A 20,910-nucleotide genomic window follows, 5' to 3' on the forward strand; every position below is an offset into this window, starting at 1 on the left:
CTGTTCTAAACTCATTACCATCTACTTTGGACATAATGTGTGAGCTTAATCTGTTTAAGGACACTTAGATATGTGCTGAATCAGCTGCTTATTCTGCGGCTTGCCAGTGTAACATCTCATTAAAGCCCCCACCCCCCAGAGGAGAAGGTGTCTTTCAGCAGGACCGAGTCTCACCGGGGATTCCCGAAACCAGCCGAGTGAGCAGAGCCACATTCTGAACACCTTCCAAATGTTGAGCCGGAGTCGTGAAGTGCTGCTCTTGAGGGGGGCGAGGTTGGAAGAGAGGGAGACGACGAGGGAGAAAACCGGCACCGTTCACGCACATTATTTCCTCCTCTGAACGCGTCTCTGCACACCGCGACCGGGACTCTACAGAAAGGTGAGATGCTGAGCCATGTTTTTCTTTTTCCTAACATGCATGTGATGCGAGTGCTAAAATGTGACCGGTGCACGAAGGGTTAAATTCTGCAGCTTTTTGGTTGATGCGCTTCTCGGCTATCCCGGCCCGGAGGACACTGATCAGACATGAGGATGCGAGCTTTATCAGCGAACACACATTAAACTGTCACTGAGGGAAAGGGAGCCGGCTTCGCCATCATTGGATCATTTGAGATGTGTTTCATTCATTTCCCAGCCTCCTGGTTGGATTCTAATGTAATGCAGATGTATTTTGTTGCATGGTGTCAAATGTGTTTCATTGCCTTAACATCTTAAATGGAAGCAGGTAACATTAAGTTGGTCATTAGTGCACCTTAATTGGAAACATACAAAAACTGCCTTATTTTTATTATCATTATAGGATAATTAGGCTATATTTAATGTTTTATAGACGTATTTCATTATCTCAGCAGCTGCTTTCTCTTCATATGGAAGTCAACTGGTCTATTAGGTGATATTTAATGTACAGTTAACACTTTAGTAGCATCCATTATGTGAGGATGCTCCATTGTTCCAGCCTGAGGCTCTTGGCGGTGTTTCTCCGCCTGCAGGGTGCTGCCTGCAGGGTGCTGCATGAAGGCCGAGCCACAGGAGAGCAATGGCTGTATTTAATCTTTTTTTCTTTAACCTTTGTCCAATTCCACATTTCCCATCCGTGTGTCAATACTGTTCACAGCTCCTCCTCCCTCATCTTCTGATTTGACTGAATCTGACAGGTGCAAGCAATATGGTGGAGACCTTCCTTATCCTTTAGTTTGCTGCAGCAAGATTAGGATACAACAGGTTTTTAGCGGCTACAGGCTTCCTCAATAAGATACACTTGAGACATGATATGATTTGGTTTCCGTCTGGTTGTTTGAGCCTCTTTTCCCTGCATCATTATGAAATGTTATATAGGTTGTAGTGAGGCAAAGAGTAGTAGTTTTGACATTTGGGATAATGTCAAGTTTTTGAATTTTGAAAGCATCTAATTTCAAGCCCCAAATGTGTCTGTGCACCTGAAGTAAACATTCAGCCATTTTCACTTGTTCCTCTTGACGCAGCAATCCTGTTTTTTCTTCTTTTGGATGCCTCATGATTTATAGATGTCTTGCGCTCTGAGAGGAGGGCACAGCATGTGCATCTGAGTGTTAGTAAGTTTGTTTTTCAGCTCACTTCTAGCCTCCTCACTGTCAGAGGGACCCCACGTCCAGCCATTTCTCCTCATCACTTGTGCAAAGAGTAAGGTGAAAACGAAAGAGAAATGATGAAGGGGTAAGGACACAGAGGTGGCTTTGTAAGGTCCCCACATCTGCAGTCATTGAAGGCATTTCCGCCTCTTTAAAAGCCTGCGGACAAAGACCTGCCTGTCCTTCCAGTCAGCAGGGAGTTTGGAGTTAGAAGGAACACAGGCACAGGCTTTGATTTCAGAGTGGGATGCACAGGCTTAGATTATATAAGATAAGGAGGTGGAGAGGATGAAAGAGACATGATAAAAGAGAGACAGATCCAGAGAGAAAAGGGGAAACGAGAGAGATGCCCTGAGACCGGCAGCCAAGGGTTTCGGGGTTGACAGGAGGGATGGCACGTAGCTGTCAAACAGAGGCATGTAAAGTTCAGGGAGGCATCAGAAGATGACAGGGAGGCTTCAACAGGGTCATGATGTTGGTCAAATAACACTTTAAGATGTGACATCAAATGGAAGAAAGGAGGGAAGAAAGAGTGAAGGGAAGAGAGGGGAAGGAGGGTCAGGAAGAGATAGCAGATGGCATATTTGTCCATGCTCTCCAGCCCAGAGGGCACTGTGTGTTATGCTCATAATATACAGTAGCTTATTGCATGTGTTCTTGCATGTTTGTGCTCAGCGAGTCGAACACTTTTAGCTTTGGCCTCAAATGCTTAAAATCTCAGAGTAAAGAAGAGTATTTTTACAGTTTTTGCTTCACAGAACTTGTGTGGAAACACCAGATTGGCTGCGGTGACTCCACGAGGCCCACTGCTGTGACAAACAGATGGACTAGGTTCACTTTTTCTCTCTTCAGAGACAACCTCAGATTTCATGCTGATGGTAACAAAGGTCAACAGCTTAGTTTTTAGTTACAATCAGTGCATGATGCAGTGGCCTCACAGGAGGTGTCACACCCTGAGAAAAAGGCTAAAAGAATCCAGAAACAATGAGAAGTGCAGGAATAAAATGACAGTGTCATTTGATCTGTATGGATGACCGTTGTAAAGGAAAAGAAAGGTGTGTTTGCCAAGAGACATGATTCTGTGTGACGCAGCATTGTTTCATATTTTATTATACAAAAAACCATCAGTGGGCTTTTGGGATTTGGGCCTAGTGGGGTGTGCAGATGGCAGATTCACTGCAGAGGGCTCTATGAGACATTCTGTGTAACAGCAACTTTAAAGGTCAGATGAGGATGCAGTCAAATGTACATTTTTCCATTTAACTAGAGAAAATAGCCTCATTACTCATATACAAAGAGGCGGACATACAGGAAGTGCCCACATACATCTCTACACAGTGTGAAGATGACCTAATGCTTCGTCATTTCCACTGGGAATAGTGTGTCTTGTGATGTCTGCTGTGTTTACAATGACACACTTTAATCTTCGGTGCATGTTTATTAGCTGTGAGCTCTGCAGGTCTCCCAGTCCCCTCCTGGGCTTTCAAATGAAGACCGCAGCTAAATGTATTTTTGCAGAAACTCACTTGATGTGTTGCCTCAGTGTAGCAGAACGCACTTCACCTCACCATATCCCCCTCAGTGTTGCAATTCATCACGATTGGATGTCATAGTGCGGTGTAGGAAATGTGTTTGCTATGTAGCGCTTCCCGTCCTGGACACTTCCAAGTCATCCTTCAGACCTCGACGGGGTGGAGACTTTGAATTATCTGGAGATTCATGAATTATTCTGCCTTTAAAATCAGGCATATAATCAATACACGATCCTTGACAGTGATTCAAAGCCAGCTGGCTTTCTCAACATGCACATCCACTTAAAAGAGAAAGGCCTCTTTAAGACATTATTGCCTGTTTCTATGGCCATATATATATATGGATTGGCATTTAAACAACATAAATCTACTCATGACCCTGGCTTTCAATTGAGTTCATGTATGCTATCTAGTTTTAATGAAACTGTCATTAGTTTTCTCAACAATGCTTTTACCACTAGCTGTTTTTTTATATCTGAACTTCAATAACAACCTCCAGGCAATGGCAGATAAATTGAATTTACAGTGACTGTAGATCAACAGATTGTCTCTTCAGGGAGTTTTTTTAGATGTTCTGTGTGATTTGATAGCCTAATGGATTCCTTAATCCACTCTAAACAACAAATACAGGATAAGACGAAAGAAAGAAAGAAGACAATTACATTACTTGTTAGACGCTTTTATCCAAAGCGACTTACATACTCAATACTGTGGTCAACCCCACAGGAGCAATTTGGTGTGAAGTGTCTCAGGGACACAACGACATGCTGACTGCAGTGGGGTTTGAACCTGTGCTCCCCTGATCCGAACACCTACGCACTAACGCACTACGCCACATCCTCCCAATTCTGACCTCAAGGTTATGTAAGATTAAACTGTTTTGTATGAATAATTAAGCACATTCGTAAAATTATTATGAGGTTGCATATGCTTTTCTCATGATAACGTCCCTTATATATAAGGGAATCAAGGTTATAAACGGGTCTCAAATCAACTCGACATCATATTAATAACGATACATGATACAAATATAAGACTGACAACAAGAACAAGCCACGGAAGTCGTATCACAGTTTATCCTGGGCGGAGCTCTCCACAGCTGAAGACTTGTCCACGCTGCTTTCAAACTGTGAGTAAACAATGTGTGCTTCACTTGGAGGCTGTCTGAAGGTGTACACAGGTCTCAGATGGACTTGGTATCACATTAAGCATGATATTCAGTAATAAGTCTGGCAACAATAAATGGTTTAAATTATTTATTCAAGCTTGCAATGTTTTGAACACACATCCCCAGTCACCTCGTGTGTCTTTTTGTAGTCCTCGCTGTACACGTCCGCATATCGGCATCGCAACCACAACCTCACACACTGGTACTGAAAGTGCATCAAAGTGTTCCTATGGAGCCAAATATACCAAAAGATTTATGTAAACGACAGAAGAAGCGATCGAAATGTGTATTTCCTGGTTATTCGACAAAGGCCACGCCCCTGATAAATCTGCCTATACCGTTATAGAATATCACCAGTTGTTCGGGCCACATCTTGGTCGGTAACACCGGCAGGCTGAACGCAGGTGGAAGAAGGACAAGCTTCATGTAACTCGTGACATTTTGAAAGAGAGTTGGAGAAAGTATCAGAGCACTGTAAAAGCTGAAAAGATGAGTTACTTTTCTGATATTATTTCTAGTAACAAACCTCGTGTTCTCTTTAATCGATGCTATGTTAAACTCTTCTTTATCCACTTATATTGATGCTTCAACTGAGATGTGTGAAAAATTCCTCTGCTATTTTATAGACAAGATCTCCACTATTAGAGCCAGTATCTCACCACCCTCTTTTGACCCCTCCATTGACTTAACATGCACTGCTGTCTTCCAGCAGTTTGGACCTGTGTCGTTGTCATCTCTCAGTGACATTGTTGCTAAATTAAAACCCTCATCTTGTCCCACAGACCCAGTCCCTCCTCGACTTTTTAAAGAGGTATGGGACACTATTGGACCTAATGTCCATAACATTATAAATAGCAGCCTAGAGTCCGGTTCTGTGCCAGTTTATTTCAAACAAGCGGTTGTGGCACCCCTGATAAAGAAAACTAATCTGGACACTTCTGTCTTCTCAAATTACAGACCCATCTCGAAGCTTCCTTTTATTTCAAAGATATTGGAGAAAACCGTACTCTTACAGCTGCAGTCTTTTATACATGCACACAATATTTTCGATATTTTTCAATCCGGTTTTAAAGCGCTTCACAGTACTGAGTCTGCCCTTCTAAGAGTATTCAATGACCTCCTGGTCACTACAGACCCTGGTGACTCTGCCATCCTTATGCTCTTAGACCTCACAGCTGCTTTTGATACGATTGACCACTCCATCCTTATCTCTCGTCTAGATCACTGTGTGGGTATCAGGGGCACTGCCTTAGAGTGGTTCAGGTCCTATCTGTCCAAGAGATCTTTCTCTGTTACGCTTGGTGACTTTACATCCTCTTCTGCCCCCTTATCCTGTGGAGTTCCCCAAGGTTCTATTTTGGGGCCTATTTTATTTTCCTTATACCTTCTCCCCCTTGGACTGATTTTTAGAAAATATGGCGTCTCCTACCACCTTTATGCGGATGACTCCCAATTATATTTACCCCTAAGAAAAAACACTAGCTCTCTGATGCCCCTGGTTGACTGTCTTAATGACATAAAGGCCTGGATGGTGCTAAACTTTTTAAATATAAATGAGAGCAAAACGGAGGTAATTGTGTTTGGACCAAATGGTGATGTCCCTTCCATTGACCTGGGTTCCCTGCAACAGTTTGCAAAACCCATGGTCACAAATCTGGGTGTCAAAATCGACAGTGCTTTTAAATTAGATAAACAGATAAACTCTGTGGTTAAATCCAGTTTTTATCACTTGAGGCTCCTGTCCAAAATTAAACCGGTTTGATCCTTTTTAAACTTTGAGCGTGTAATTCATGCCTTTGTTTCAACTCGTTTAGATTATTGTAATGCACTTTATGCCGGCCTAAATAAGACTTCGCTGGCCCGCCTGCAGCTTGTACAAAACGCTGCGGCGCGGCTGCTCACAGGAACCCGCAAGTTTGACCACATCACACCAGTTCTGGCTTCGCTCCACTGGCTTCCTATCCATTTTAGAGTCCATTTTAAGATTTTATGGTTTGTTTTTAAATCTCTTAATGGGCTGGCCCCAGAGTACATCTCCGACCTCTTACAGGTGTTCACCCCCTCAAGGGCTTTGAGGTCGGCTGATCAGCTGCTGCTTGTAGTCCCAAAAACAAAACAAAAGACCAGGGGAGACCGAGCGTTCTCATCGGTAGCCCCCAGGCTCTGGAACGACCTGCCCCTCAGGTTAAATTGTCGCCCACTCTTGAAGTTTTTAAGTCCCGCCTAAAAACCCACCTCTTTTCCCTCGCTTACCAGTCAGTCTGAGCTATGTCATACCTATTTGTATGCTTCTACTGTCTGTCCATAGCCTTTATGTGCCTTGTATTTATTCTTATGTGTGCTTTTTTATCTTTTCTTATGTGTGCTTTTTATCTATTCGTGTAATATTATATTTTATTATAATGTTATGTTCATTGTGAAGCACTTTGGCAAACCCTCTGTTTTTAAACTGTGCTATATAAATAAAGTGGATTGGATTGGATTTTAAAATGAAAACCACAGTTTCTTTAGAGGTGTTGCCTCTGATGTCTCACAGTCACAACATCAATATCCCTCTCAGAGCTGCAATCAATCTCCTCAGAAACCTGCCTCTGGAAACAATGATGAGGAAATGTTGTTTGGGCCCGGTCCAAAAAAAATTAACGCCACCAATTATTTTAACGCGATTAACGCATGTGTATTTTTTTTCCTCGGCCGCCCCGTAGTTTCAGAGCGCATCGAGTTTAAAATACCATCTACAAGCTGATGCTGACAGCCCCGCTCCTGCCGCCCGCTTGTGGCAGAGCACACTTCCACGCTCACCGGCAGGCACCGACTGGCTGTTGGGAGGACCGGGAGGGTGTGTGTATGTGTGCCCCGAGCGAGCGAGAGAGAGACCTTATGTGCATTGTTGTTGTTAGCATCTGGTGCTAGCTAGCTGCGCTAACTGACATCGAGCTGTTTAAATGAAAACAGAGGAGCGACATTTCGCCACAACTGCGCCGAGCACTTGACTTTATGCAGGAAGCCAGACAGTGGGACATTGTACGAACAGTCAGCACACTCAGCACGGATAGTGCGCAACATGATTGCAGCGTCCAGGCAGCTCCCGTTCGAGCATATGCCTTGAGTTGCACATAGCTCCAACGATCCATCACACACACACACACACACACACACACACACACACACACACACACACACACACACACACACACACACACACACACACACACACACACACACACACACACACACACACACACACACACACACATACATACACACACACCAGTTGTATTGTATTATTGAATGAGAGAGGTTCCAGGTTGAATTGAGGCGAATATTTGTAATGTTCGAGGTTGTTGTGTTTAATATTCATGAGAATATTTGTCATTGTTCAAATGATAATAAACATTAGCATAAAGCATATTTGTCCACTCATATGTTGATAAGAGTATTAAAAACTTGAAAAATATTCCTCTAAGGTACATTTAGAACAGATCAAAAATTTGGGATTAATTTGCGATTAATCGCGATTAACTATTTTATTCGACTGACAGCCCTAATATTTTTTTATATCTGAGACCTATGCTATTCCCTAAAAATAGCTTGTTGCTGCACCTAGATCCAATTCATTTGAGTCTATTTGGGGTTAAGCTGAACGTATGATGGAGGTTATTATTATTTTCTGCTAATATTGAAATTTACAGCAATAACTTTCCAAATCTTGTAAATTCTACTTTAAAGAAAATCTGACACTTTGAATAAAAAGATGCTTTCAGTTTCTAGGTGAGTGCCTCAGTGGATGCTTCAGTCATCATTGAGTGATATCATCCAGGGATTAAGTCCTTCACCTGTTTATATGAGAAAAGGCAACCATTTGGAGCGAAATCTACCTGTCCTTGAAACACAATATTAAAAAGAGAACAGAAAAATACTGAATATTTCATTTTTCATTTAATAGTTTATTTGAAGAGGGACAATTCATATTGATGAACATTTAAAACAAATAATGCTTTAAAACATGCCGGATTTTAGCTTTGAGCTAATTTCCATCCGTAGTCCGTCACATACAACATTTAAGAACCTGACATTTATATACATAGCAAACATAAATACATGATATGCAGAAAGAGCCTGAGCAGCACACAAGCATTAACCACATGGTAATACAATGTAGCATCTACGATATATTAAGTGCAAGAGATGATACAAGAGCTACCTAAAGTGCAGGAGGAGATGCCCCTGTGTTAAAGTGCATTTAGCAGTGATTGCACATCTGTTTGTTTCTCAACCATTCTTTGAGTTGACTTTTAAAGAGTGGGACAATCCAGTATCTGAGTTGGGAGGCTATTCCACAAAGAGCTGCCTTTAACGGAGAGGACATTTTGTCCAAAAGCGGTCCGTCTGCGGTGGACTTCACAGTCTCCTCTGGTTTCTGACCTAGTGCAGCGTCCAGTGTGTTTCTTGTGGATGAATTCCCCTAAGGGGGGGGGGGGGGGCAGTCCATGTAAACATGTAAACATGTATAAATAAAGCACATACTTTTAAAAGACTTAAAATTGTCAAAACTCAAGACATTTTGTTTCTCTAGGATGGTACAGTGATGGTATGAATGTGGCTTTCTGTCAAACACCTGGATAGCTCTCTTAGCTGTTCTATGGGTTTCAGGTTTGTGGCTCAAGCAAACGACCAGTTTGTCAAACAGTATTCAATGTGGGATAGAATCACACAGTGGAGGTCTGACTTTGCAGCATTGACAGTTAAGAAAGGTCTGATTTGTTTAACATTTTGCAAGTTGAATTTAATGGTATTGGATACTTTCTTGATGTTTCTTAAAAGTCAAGTTCGAGTGCAGTATGACTCCAAGATACTTGAAGTGGGGGACTAGTTCTATTTCTGCTCCGTTTATATATATCTGCACAGACTATGAAACTGTTAACATGACCTTGCCTATATTGTTGACTTTCTATGAATTCACACTCTACCCTTTTCCCTCCTAGGTACAAAACAATCATCCAGGATGGCGGCAGTCTGTGTGATCGCTCTCAGCGTCCTGCTCACTACAGGTATGTTCATTACGTATCTGAATATGTTTCCTCTATAGTGATCTGGAAAGATATTAAATGTTTTTTTGCACAACTGTCAGTGTTCACTCTTTAGGCAGTCAGGTGATCCTACTACTACACTGTGTTTATCTGCTCAGGAAACATTGTTTGATTTGATATTAAAGGACAGTTTGATGGTGCTGGAACATTCTAACAGACAATATGTGAGTAAGCCAGAAGAATATGGTGTAACAATTTAAAAACAGGAAGAAAGGGCCTATATTGCACAACTGATAAAGAAATGAGTCATTATATTACTGATATTTCTTTTGATTTGTATTTCTCTTATCTCTGTTTACAGCTCTTTCTGCACCTGTGAATGGTAAGACTTTGTGTACCAGTTCATCTGACTCATTCATTATGAATTAGGAGCTGTTGTTGTCCTGTTACTGGTCTGTCATCACTCACAAATATGTATATACGTTCATTTAATTCATTTCTTATTTTAAAGTTACTTAACTGTATATCATTTTAATTTGATCTTTAATTGTAATCTGTGCTGTCCTGTTTTTCAATCTTACCCTGTTGCTGTTTAAACTACTGAATTTCCCCACGGGATTAATAAAGGACCATTTTAGATAGATAGATAGATAGATAGAATGGTAGGTAGGTAGGTAGATAGATAGATAGATAGATTGATTGATAGGTAGATAGAATGATTGATAGGTAGATAGAATGATAGATAGATAGATAGATGGATAGATAGATAGATAGATAGATGGATGGATGGATAGATAGATAGATAGATGGATGTACATAAGAGAAATTAAGACACAAGAAATAAACAGTCCAAAATATTTCAGAAATAGAAATAAAATAGCATTAAACATTTAAAAAGTTATCATCTATCATCTCCTTGGTACGATCCAGTGGAGGAGGACTTCCAGACCTTCTTCCACGGGGAGGACTACCACATCCGGCTGCCCTCTCTGGCGCTGGAGGTCACGTTTAGGAACCGCTCCTCTCCGCGGTCCGGAGACGTGTTCCTGATGCGCGGCGGCATCGTGGTCAACAGTCGGGCCAAACTCAACAGCCATCTCAGCCACCTGATCATCGACGCTGTGGACGAAGGAGACGAGGGTGTTTACACGGTGAAGAACCCGGAGACGCTCCAGGACGTTCAGCGCACCACACTTATTGTCCGAGGTACTGGAAGAGTGTGTTATACATTATGAATGGTAATGAAGCATAGCATCAACTGCATGCAACACTATCGCAGGCCGAACTGGAGTTTATAACACTCATATGTGAAATTCAAAACCAAATCAAAGTTTATTTATATTGCCTACTATCACAAAACACATTTGTCTCAGGGCTTTACAGCTTAATATTGCATTTATATGTATATCTAAATTGTTTTAATTTGCTGCTGATAGTAATTCAACGCCCTCTAAACACTTCTCTCTCACTTGTAATATAGTGTTTTAGCAGGGAGTTATTGGTACTTTTATTTAAGTAAGGTATCTGAATAGCACCACTGGATGCTTCTGATATCTGATCTGGAGTCAGTGATGGCCGTGGTGGCCGTGGTGGCCGTGGTGGCCGTGGTGGCCGTGGTGGCCGTGGTGGTCGTGGTGGTCGTGGTGGTCGTGGTGGTCGTGTCGGCGCTGTCACTTCTGCGGCTTTATTCATGCAGGCAGCAGCTAAATAAACCTCTCAGTTACACATCGTGTTTGTCCTCCGAGTGTTACAAGTTGCACCAGTGTAGACTCTGGTCTGTGACTGTGATGGGATTAGACACACACACACACACACACACACACACACACACACACACACACACACACACACACACACACACACACACACACACACACACACACACACACACACACACACACACACACACACACACACACACACACACACACAGAGAGGGAGGCAGTGGGCTCAAATCCAGCGTGGATAAATGCAACTGTAGCGTAGCAATGTGCGCAAGATGTGCCATATGGAGGGCGTAATGTGTTGTGAGTTGATGAAGAGGTGTGTGTGTGTTTGTGTGTGTGTTCTGAAAGTGTGAGGATCTGCCAGGCAGTAATTATGCAGCGCTTTAACCACCAGCCCACTCCTCTCTCCTTCCCTCCTGCTGTTTTCCTCTCTTTATCTTGTCGTTGCTGCCTTTCCCTCTGCTTGGTTTGTATCCCTACCCTTTCATTTCAGCTGCCTTGATATTTTTGGATCAGTGCTCTTTTCTCTGCAATCTGCCCCCCTTTCTGCCACATCTGTCAAGCCATTCCCTCTCCCTTCCCTCACTCCTTACCCCCTATCTGTCCTTTCTCTCACTGCTCCTCTATTTCTATCATGTAATGGCTCTGCAACAGCAATGGCTGCAGGCATTATGGTTTCTTGTTGTACATTCGTTAAACAGCTGTAACGTACAAACATCCATCCAAATGGACTCAAGGGTGAACTGATACTATTCGGTCAAGGTCACTGTAACGTCACAAATGATTGGGCAATAACCAAACAAATCACATGCTTAATAAGACAACTATACACAGGAGTCTAGAAGGATAAAACAATGCAGTGATGATATTTTGGACAGACATGTAAACTGCAACTTAGCAGAGGCAAACAATCGCTGGGTGCTAATTCTAGTTAACTTTACTCAAAGCCTTTACTCAAAGCCTCAAAGGTCGTGGGTCCGTTTCGAGTGGGCCGCAGATGTGTGAGTGAAGAAAAAAGAAAAAGATTTTTTTTTTTTTTTTAAAAGTCTAACTTTTATTTTGAAGGCCCGGTTTTCTAACGCTGTGCATGCAGTAGGCGTTGGACTGGAAGTACCGGAGACCATAAACGGTTTTGAAAACTTCTGTCACGTAGTGATCATCTTCTCAATAAAACATCTTTGCTGATGTTTTTTCGAGTCTTCTGGCCAATCAGAATCAAGATTGTTGCCGGAAGTCCCCACGGAGAATAACTTTGCGGTAGAATTACTCTTTATACATCCATGGGTACAACTTCAGATACAAATGAACACATAATGAAATATGACCCCCGGTTTGATGATTGACAGGACACAGAACAATGGGGGCTATCTACCCTACCCACAATTCACACAGACAAGTTCAGCTGTCAGAACAAAGTGAAAAACAAACAATGGCATAAAATATTATTAAAATGTCGGGTAGTAATAGATTTATTTATTTATTTTCTTCTCAGAGTGTACGTGCGTAGTTTATATGTTAGTATTTCTAAAAATCTCTGGGGGAGAATCCCCCCAGACCCCCTGCTGGGGTTGGGTTTTCAGCATGTGTGCCTTTTTATGTTATACAGTTCAGCTTTGAATTCCATCATCTCATTAAACCTCTTTTAAAGCATACTTTAGTTCTGTGAAGGGATATAAGGGATATATGCACTGTACTTCACTTTAATATGTATATGTATGCTGAAAAGCGTATATATTACAGCACGAGTTTTTGTTGAATAGATTTGAGTGGTTCAAAATTTCGGAAAAAGTGGGTCCCGAGGCCTGACCAGTTGAGAACCACTGCTCTAAACCACCCTTATTTTACTTTCTAGATTGCTCCAACGAGCTGATCGTTAAATATGGAGAACACTTCAATATTCCGCTGTTGGGGCTGACCCCCCCCGTCACCCTGGAGTACAGGCCCAGTGCTGTGGAGGCCAACCAGACGTCCAGGTAGAGTCAGCAAAACACACTATGTATTATATTTAGATATTTTAACCCAAACTGAATCTCAAATGCCATTTTCCTACCTTGATATGCATAACATGTAAAATACTTAAAGGGCCCCTATTGTGCTTTTTGGGGTCTTCCATTTCATGTAGTATGTTATATAGGCTTTTGTGCATGTAAATGGTCTGCAAAGGCAACAATCCCAAAGTTTCTCTCCCCCTCTAAGTTGTTGACCAATCACAACAGAGCCAACCAGCTAACCAATCAGAGCAGACTGGGCTCTGGTTTCAGACAGAGGGTGAAAAGAGGCAGTATGAGAAAAATAAGGACCTTTTTGAACATTAAAGCATGGAAACATGTCACAAAATACAAATATGAACCAGAAAATGAGCAGAATATGTCTTCTTTGAATGAGAAAGGTTAAGGAAAGTTCACCCTGCCTGACTTTCTGCTCCTCAGACCTGCTCTGATGCTGCTGACCAACACCGGGATGTCCAGGGACGGATACCAGGGACGCATCACCGTCAGCGAGCGCCACGCCTCGCTCAGCGCGGTCTCCGGGGCCGACGAGGGCAGCTACACCATCAGGGATGCTGAAGGTGTGATCCAGAGGAAAGTGTGTCTCAATGTCAAAGGTAAAAGTGCAAATGAAGACTGATCGTATATCTTTTTTTTTCTTCCACGCTTGAGCTGTTTTAAACGGTCCCCACCTTCCATCAGGATGTTGTTGTTGTTTCATCTCTAGTTATTACGCTCCTTCTGTCTGCCGTAATGGCTTTTTAAAGACCCTAACGTTAATGGACTCTAGCAGGCTAATGCATTTTAGATTATTCATGTAAACAGCGCTGCGATGTACTTATCCTACGTCCTCATCCTACGTCCTCCCTTCTCTGTCTCTCTGTGTCGCAGAGCATCAGAACTTTGTAAAGCTGCACCGCGGTAAAACTCTGAAGATCCACCTGATACTCAACAGCTCCTTGGTGCACCTGTACTACACCTCCGACAACGACCACACACCCCATCTGCTGCTGGACAAGGGAGAATTCACAAGTGTAACTGAAGCCGTTTTATTCATTTTAGTCCCATTACTGTTGTGATTACTTTAGTCCCTGTATTTAACGTCAGGGATGAAGAAACTGATGTGAAAATAATTTTTAAAGTAGGAACATAACAGAATTGATATGACTGTAGGTTAAATGTGATTTACAATAGAAATCCTCTATGTGTTTGAAAACAAGTTGTGTATTTTATGAAAAGAGGATTTTGAAACCTTAGGGATTAACACATTACATGTCATTTGTTAGACGCTTTTATCCAAAGCGACTTACATACATTCAGTACTGTGGACAATCCCCACAGGAGCAATTTGGGGTCCCAGGGACACAACGGCATGCTGACTGCAGCGGGACTCAAACCTGGTACCCCCTGAGAAGTCCAGCACTCTACTGAGCCACAGCCGCCCGTAGACACACCATAGACACTCTTTCACAATGCAAAATCCTTATATTTTATGAGATTTGTATTGTTTAGGCTTACATTATTAACTGAATTTATATTTTTTGGCTTTCAACCTAAGCCAAATAATCCTGGATTCTATTCTTTATATGACACTTAAGTCCCACAATTTGTCATGCCAATATTTCACTTTTTTTAAAGCTATAACCTGTGAATAATTTAATAATTTAGCAGCAGCTGTTTTATGCCAAACAAAAGCTGGTAATGGACATTTAATTCAGTATGACTCATCTTTTGTACTCATGATATCAAGTTAAAGGTGGGGTAGGTAAGTTTGAGAAACCGGCTCGAGATACACTTTTTGTTATATTCCATGGAATGCTCTTAACATCCCGATAGCAATGAATATCTGAAGTGCTTTGACAAAAAATCCATTAAAAAATTCATCTGTGGAAGCCGTGGGGCTGTAAAAAGCACGACCAATCATCTGTGCACAAACTTATCTCGTGCCCTCATTGGTCATGTGTGTGTTGGAGGAGGGGCTCTGTAAGGAAGTGGCAGATTTGTTCCGGCTGTGTATTTTCAAATTCTAGCGCACTCGAGCTGGTTTCTCCAAAATTACCTACCCCACCTTTAAGTCCCACAATTTGTCTATGTCAAGCCAAAATTTCACTTTTTTTGTGGTTCATCTGGTAATGGACATTTAATCCAGTATGACTCACCTTTTGTACTCATGATATCAAGTTAACTTCTACATTTTAGTCTTTTACAAACAATAAGGATTGTTGTTTTACGGTATTTTCTCTATTGCATCATTTATTAATGGCATCTGTATCTTTCAGTTTTTTTATGTTAAATGTATAAATGTGTCTCTTCTAGGCCCAAGCAGATCTGGGTTTCGAGGAGCGTCTCTATATGGATGGTTCTTGGATTTTTCTGGATCAGGTGAAAGCTTCTGATGTGGGCGAGTTCAAAGTGACCGACATACTGGGCTTCACCGTGTCCACCACCCACCTGGGACTACTGCGTAAGGACTGGGATGTGGCTGATAAGGAATGATTGAAAAATTAGCTAAATAATGTTAGATCTTAAAGGTCACCTATATCATGCAAAATCCACTTGTTCATGTCTCTTCAACATCAACATGTGTCCCCTCTTCTTCATCAACATGTGTCCCCTCTTCTTCATGTCTCTTCTACATCAACATGTGTCCCTTCTTCTTCATGTCTCTTCTACATCAACATGTGTCCCCTCTGTGGAAAGAGACTCTGAAAGTTTCAGGAAAAAAGATTCTCTCTCTTTTTGTCCTGATCCATTTCTATAAAAACCTGTCTGAAAACGAGCTGATCAGAGTTTGGCCACTTGATGATGTCATAACGATTTTTTGGCTTGTGTAACCATTAGCCAATCAGCAACCAAGGTACCTGTCTGCTCTCACATTCTTCTATTCTGCAAATTTGGGGTGGGACACAATAAATAAAGCTTCGCCATTTTGTTTGTTTTATTGCACAGTCAAGACATAACAATAACGGCATCACGCTGTTCCAGGTGTGTAAATTGACGTAAATTGAAGTTAAATAAAAGTGTGAAATGTAAAATAAAGTGTAAGTAGTTTCAAAACAATGTAACAGTGGCAATATATATAGCAGCAGACACACCTTAGTGCAAGTTAGGTGTCAGTATTAAAAAACAGTGGCAATATATATATATATAATAACAATAGAAAATCGTTACCACTCTTATTATTGTGGTCTTTAATTTTTGTTTAGTCCTGCCTGAGTTTCTTTATTTTTACCCGGCATCCTGTGCACTGTGCACGATTCCCAGCTCAAGTAGCTTTTGCGAACATCGCTCAAAACATTTGGAGTTGGGAACTGCTTTCTGTAGAAGCTGCTGCATCCCGTCCTCGGAGTAAATTGCCAGAAGCGCCGACACTTCCTCATCATTCCACCGCTCCGGTGTTGTAGTACGTGTGGTCATAACTGCTTTAAAGTACAAAAAAACTATTCGCTCAGGTGTGGATGTGGTTTTGTAGCGAGGAAAAAAATGGCTGCCTAACAAAAACAATTCAGAGTCTAACGGGGCGTGGTTTGCAATTCGCCCAGCCAATAGAAATAGAATATAAATTGGCACTCTTTTATCACCAGGTTCGTACCACCTCTCTAGCAGGGACTGAAAATGGCCAAAAGAGTTCCCGGCACTGAGGCGGTGTGAACGCGACATTATTGGTACTAACGGAACTAAAGAACCAAAGTACCAGGGAAAGTCCTGTGGTGTGCTATTGAGTTCTTTGTAACCAAATATCTCTCAGAGGGGCGTGGGGAGGGGCTCCTTATTTTCATCTGAAGTAACAGACAGAGAATCAGCACTTTGGAAACAGGGCTGAAACAGAGGGGATTATGGGTAATGCTGCAATGATCTGTTTGGGGTTTGGAGCACTTCAGATACATGTTTGTATATATCTGAGACCTTTAATATATGGATGAAAAACAGTATACTAGGGGACCTTTAATATTGGTGTGGTAGCTGCTGAAGGATGGATGTTTTGTGGCTGAAAACTGGAATTTGAATACATCAATGAAATGTTAGATGAATTATTAGCTCTTCCACCTTTTCCCACGTTGCCTCCACACAGCCTACAGACTGGAGTCACTGTACGTGGCCATCATTGCCATGTTGGGCTTCCTGGCTTTCCTTCTGCTGGTGTGTCTGCTGTCCTGCCTGTACAAAGTGAAGAAGAGGGGGCAGAGGGGAGCGGCCCTGGAGAAGATCGCCCATAAATCAGGGGAGGACGAGGGAGAGGCCTTCAGACAGGTGGGGGGGGACAAATGCACACTTGTACTACATTACATGTCACTTGTTAGACGCTTTTATCCAAAGCGACTTACATACATTCAGTACTGTGGACAATCCCCACAGGAGCAATGTGTCTTGCCCAGAGACACAACGACATGCTGACTGCAGTGGGGTTTGAACTTGCTATCCCCTGATTCGAAGTCCAGCACTATCCACTGAGCCACAGCCGTACATATAATAATAATAATAATCATAATACATTGGATTTTTATAGCGCTTTTCCTAATGACATTGACATATAACAGGAAGAGGGTCATGTTGATGATGATTATCCTGCAGTGGTGGATGAACTACAGACATCTTAAATTACTTAAGTTCAGGAAGCACGACCATAACATATCATCTGCTAAAAGTAAAATCCTTCAATCTAATTGTTTGTTAAAGAGGATTTATTTTTGCTTTTAAGACTTCTGCCTTTCCTGTAGTGTGTTATATTGGTTTTAAGCATGTCTGCAAAGGCTACAATCCCCAAGTTTCTCTCCCACATGCCTGAAACATCTCCATTGGACTCCTTTGTTTACTTCTATGACATAATGACATCACTAAGTAACACTTGCGAATTCAAATAGGAACATGAGAATTAGCATAACAAGGCCCCCTTAAAGTACCAAAAGTAAATATATGTTCTGCACAACAGACCCTTCTAGAATTGCACCAATCTTTTTGTTTTTTATATAAAATGATTAAACCATTAGTAATCACTTTAATGTTGCAGCTGGTAAAGATAGAGCTTATTTTCTTTTTTAACTATAAATACGGCTTTTGAAATTCACTACAGGATCAATAATATTTAGTCTTTCATTTAATTAAACAATAATCCATTATTTGTTGATTTTGTTTTGTATTAAGAATGTAAATCTGAATCTTTAAATACATGTAGTGAAGTAAAAAGTACTTAATGTAGTAAAATGCTAATACTCAAGCACAGTAGCAGTACCTTAGAAATGTACTTTCTTAATTAATCAATCAATCAATCAACAACTTTATTGATCCCGCAAGGGGCAATTAGTTATGAGCAGCTTATGTCATGTACACAGGCAGGAACATACAGGAAGAAAGCACACAGATACACCCGAGAGCCTGGATGTGGATCATTCCAATTGACACCATAAATAGTTCATAGCATGACAATAATAAATAAATAATCAAGTTAAAAAGCCTATCAAGAATTTAAAAGTTTGAGCGCAGAGGGGATGAATGATTTTGAAAAACGATTTTTCTTAAGAGCCCTGATGGCAACAGATTAAATTGATCTGCAAGAACATGACCTGGAGAGGCCAGTATGCTCTCTGCTTTCAATACAGTACTTGACTTTAATGTACTTAGTGTCCACCACCTCTATAAGATAAGAAACATATAAGATTGTTGTGCCAGAGTTACACAAAGACTCTACCCTGATATCATTACATGACTACTCTTGTCTGTGTGCATTTTCTCAGGTGGTCAAGAACATCACCAAACTCAGTGAAGACTCCAAGCACTCCCAGGCCGACAACACAGAGAAGTCCCAGAGCACTGAGGTGGATATCAAAGTAAGGATATTTAACATTTCTTTCTTAAGTCTTTGAGAGGTTTTAATAATGTCTGAATTGACTAAACTATTTCCTGCGTTCAGACGGCTGCAGTTTATTCAGAGCGCTGCTGCTAGAGTCCTCTCTCACTTCACCAGAGCGGATCGCATCAGTCCAGGTCTCAGATCTTTGCAGTGAAGAATTCATTTTATATCTACTCCTGTTGGTTGAAGCAATGAATGCTTTAGAGCCCAAATAGATTTTTGGATCTGCTGCTATGTTATGAACCATCCAAAACCTCTCAGGTCTTCTGGGACTGGCCTGCTTACCGCCCTGACTATAATAAAACAGTGGGCAGTATCTGGAGCAAACTCCCAGAAGATCAGAGACGTGCTCCAGATCTCCGTTCTTTTAAACAACTCCTTATAAAGTTTCTGTTTGCCTCTTCCTATAATTACATTTCATTTTGGACTCTTTCTTGCACTGCACTGTAGCTGAGCGGGGACCTGTTTCAATAATTTCTCCTCTTATTAAACCATTTTATTTATGTATCTATTTATATCCCTTTGTGTCTGATTTACCTTGTCCTAACATCTTTTTATGTCTTCTGTAAAGCCCTTTGAAGTGCCTTGTTGTTGAAGGGGAAGCGATCCAAATAAACCTGCCTTACCTTGTTGTCTGTTTTAATCTCAGGGTCTGGAGGTTTCCTCTAAAGAGGTTGGGATCGGTAACCTCGACACCAGTGACTCTGGTGTTGGGTTTAACACCGCCCTCCCTCTGGACACTGACACTGATGCCGCCGATCATAACCTCGACTCTGTGGCTGTAAGCGTCTCTGAAGCCCCACCAAGCCCCCCCGCCTGCTGCTGCTGCCGAGTCCAAGCCAAGCACTCCTCCTGCTGTGGAAGTCAAATCAAGTCCAGTAGTTAAAACTAAAGCCCCTCCAACACCTGAGCCTACAAAAACCCCCGAGCCCACGAAAACCCCAGATCCACCAGTTGAGATTAAGCTAGAGGTGCCCAAACCTGCAGATGTGAAGCTCAGCCCAGCTTCAACCCCTGAGCCCAAGTTTAGTCTGAGTCCAGCTGATCCAAAACCTGCACCCACCCCGAGCCCAGAGCCCAAATCACCTGCTCCGAAAGCCCCCTCTCCATTACCTGAAAGTAAAAGTGCCCTGACTCCAACGACTGAAAGTAAAAGTGCCCTGACTCCAACGGCTGAAAGTAAAAGTGCCCTGACTCCAACGGCTGAAAGTAAAAGTGCCCTGACTCCATCCCCTGAAAGTAAAAGTGCCCTGACTCCAACGGCTGAAAGTAAAAGTGCCCTGACTCCAACGGCTGAAAGTAAAAGTGCCCTGACTCCAACGGCTGAAAGTAAAAGTGCCCTGACTCCATCCCCTGAAAGTAAAAGTGCCCTGACTCCAACGGCTGAAAGTAAAAGTGCCCTGACTCCAACCGTTGAAAGTAAAAGTGCCCTGACTCCAACGGCTGAAAGTAAAAGTGCCCTGACTCCAACGGCTGAAAGTAAATGTGCCCTGACTCCAACGGCTGAAAGTAAAAGTGCCCTGACTCCAACGGCTGAAAGTAAAAGTGCCCTGACTCCAACGGCTGAAAGTAAAAGTGCCCTGACTCCAACGGCTGAAAGTAAAAGTGCCCTGACTCCAACCCCTGAAAGTAAAAGTGCCCTGACTCCAACTCCTGAGCCCTCTAAGCCCACCACACCCGAGCCCATCACCAACGGTACGCCTGAGCCAGACTCCAAACTCAGCCCGGATCACATTGATATCATCGAGGCTCCAAAAGCAGTTCCCCCGAAAACCCCTGAAGTCGTGCCTAAATCTAGTGGCGCTGCAATGGAGGCCAGCAAAGATGGCGCCGCGGCTGAGGATCCAACCACCACCACCACCTGAGAACTGCCCCTGCAAAACACCAAGGGAAGCCCCACAGATATTCTCAATCTACCACCACTGACAATCGAACACCCCCCACCAAATAATGAAGAAACCACTGAAACTGGAGCGAGGACTTCGGTCCAACATGTCTAACACCTGAACA

General features: G+C 42.2%; 1 protein-coding gene across 2 annotated transcripts; it reads left to right on the forward strand.

Annotated features, from left to right (window-relative positions):
- The first annotated feature begins 133 nt into the window (after positions 1–133).
- si:dkeyp-77h1.4 lies at positions 134–20,079 on the forward strand. Of its 2 annotated transcripts, none has more exons than XM_034221617.1 (11): positions 134–379; positions 9,293–9,358; positions 9,699–9,719; positions 10,268–10,543; positions 12,917–13,037; positions 13,494–13,669; positions 13,944–14,086; positions 15,369–15,516; positions 17,125–17,303; positions 18,785–18,877; positions 19,550–20,079. In XM_034221617.1, exons 2-11 carry the CDS (start codon positions 9,313–9,315, stop codon positions 19,784–19,786), a joined length of 1,440 nt encoding a protein of 479 aa, XP_034077508.1. In that variant the 5' UTR covers positions 134–379; positions 9,293–9,312; the 3' UTR covers positions 19,787–20,079. The 2 variants fall into 2 exon arrangements, with proteins under 2 accessions (XP_034077508.1, XP_034077509.1); XM_034221618.1 differs by lacking the exon at positions 134–379 and adding an exon at positions 4,052–4,268.
- Positions 20,080–20,910: the final 831 nt, after the last annotated feature.

Source organism: Gymnodraco acuticeps, unplaced genomic scaffold (assembly GCF_902827175.1).
Source record: "Gymnodraco acuticeps unplaced genomic scaffold, fGymAcu1.1, whole genome shotgun sequence".
Classification (NCBI taxonomy): domain Eukaryota; kingdom Metazoa; phylum Chordata; class Actinopteri; order Perciformes; family Bathydraconidae; genus Gymnodraco; species Gymnodraco acuticeps.

What these genes read in the sequence shown, in the direction of transcription:
- si:dkeyp-77h1.4 (XM_034221617.1), top strand. Translation starts at nt 9,313, where the DNA reads ATGGCGGCAGTCTGTGTGATCGCTCTCAGCGTCCTGCTCACTACAG. An exon ending in TCTTTCTGCACCTGTGAATG is followed by an intron (nt 9,720 to 10,267) that starts GTAAGACTTTGT and finishes GGTACGATCCAG; the next exon opens with TGGAGGAGGACTTCCAGACC. An exon ending in ACAAGGGAGAATTCACAAGT is followed by an intron (nt 14,087 to 15,368) that starts GTAACTGAAGCC and finishes TGTCTCTTCTAG; the next exon opens with GCCCAAGCAGATCTGGGTTT.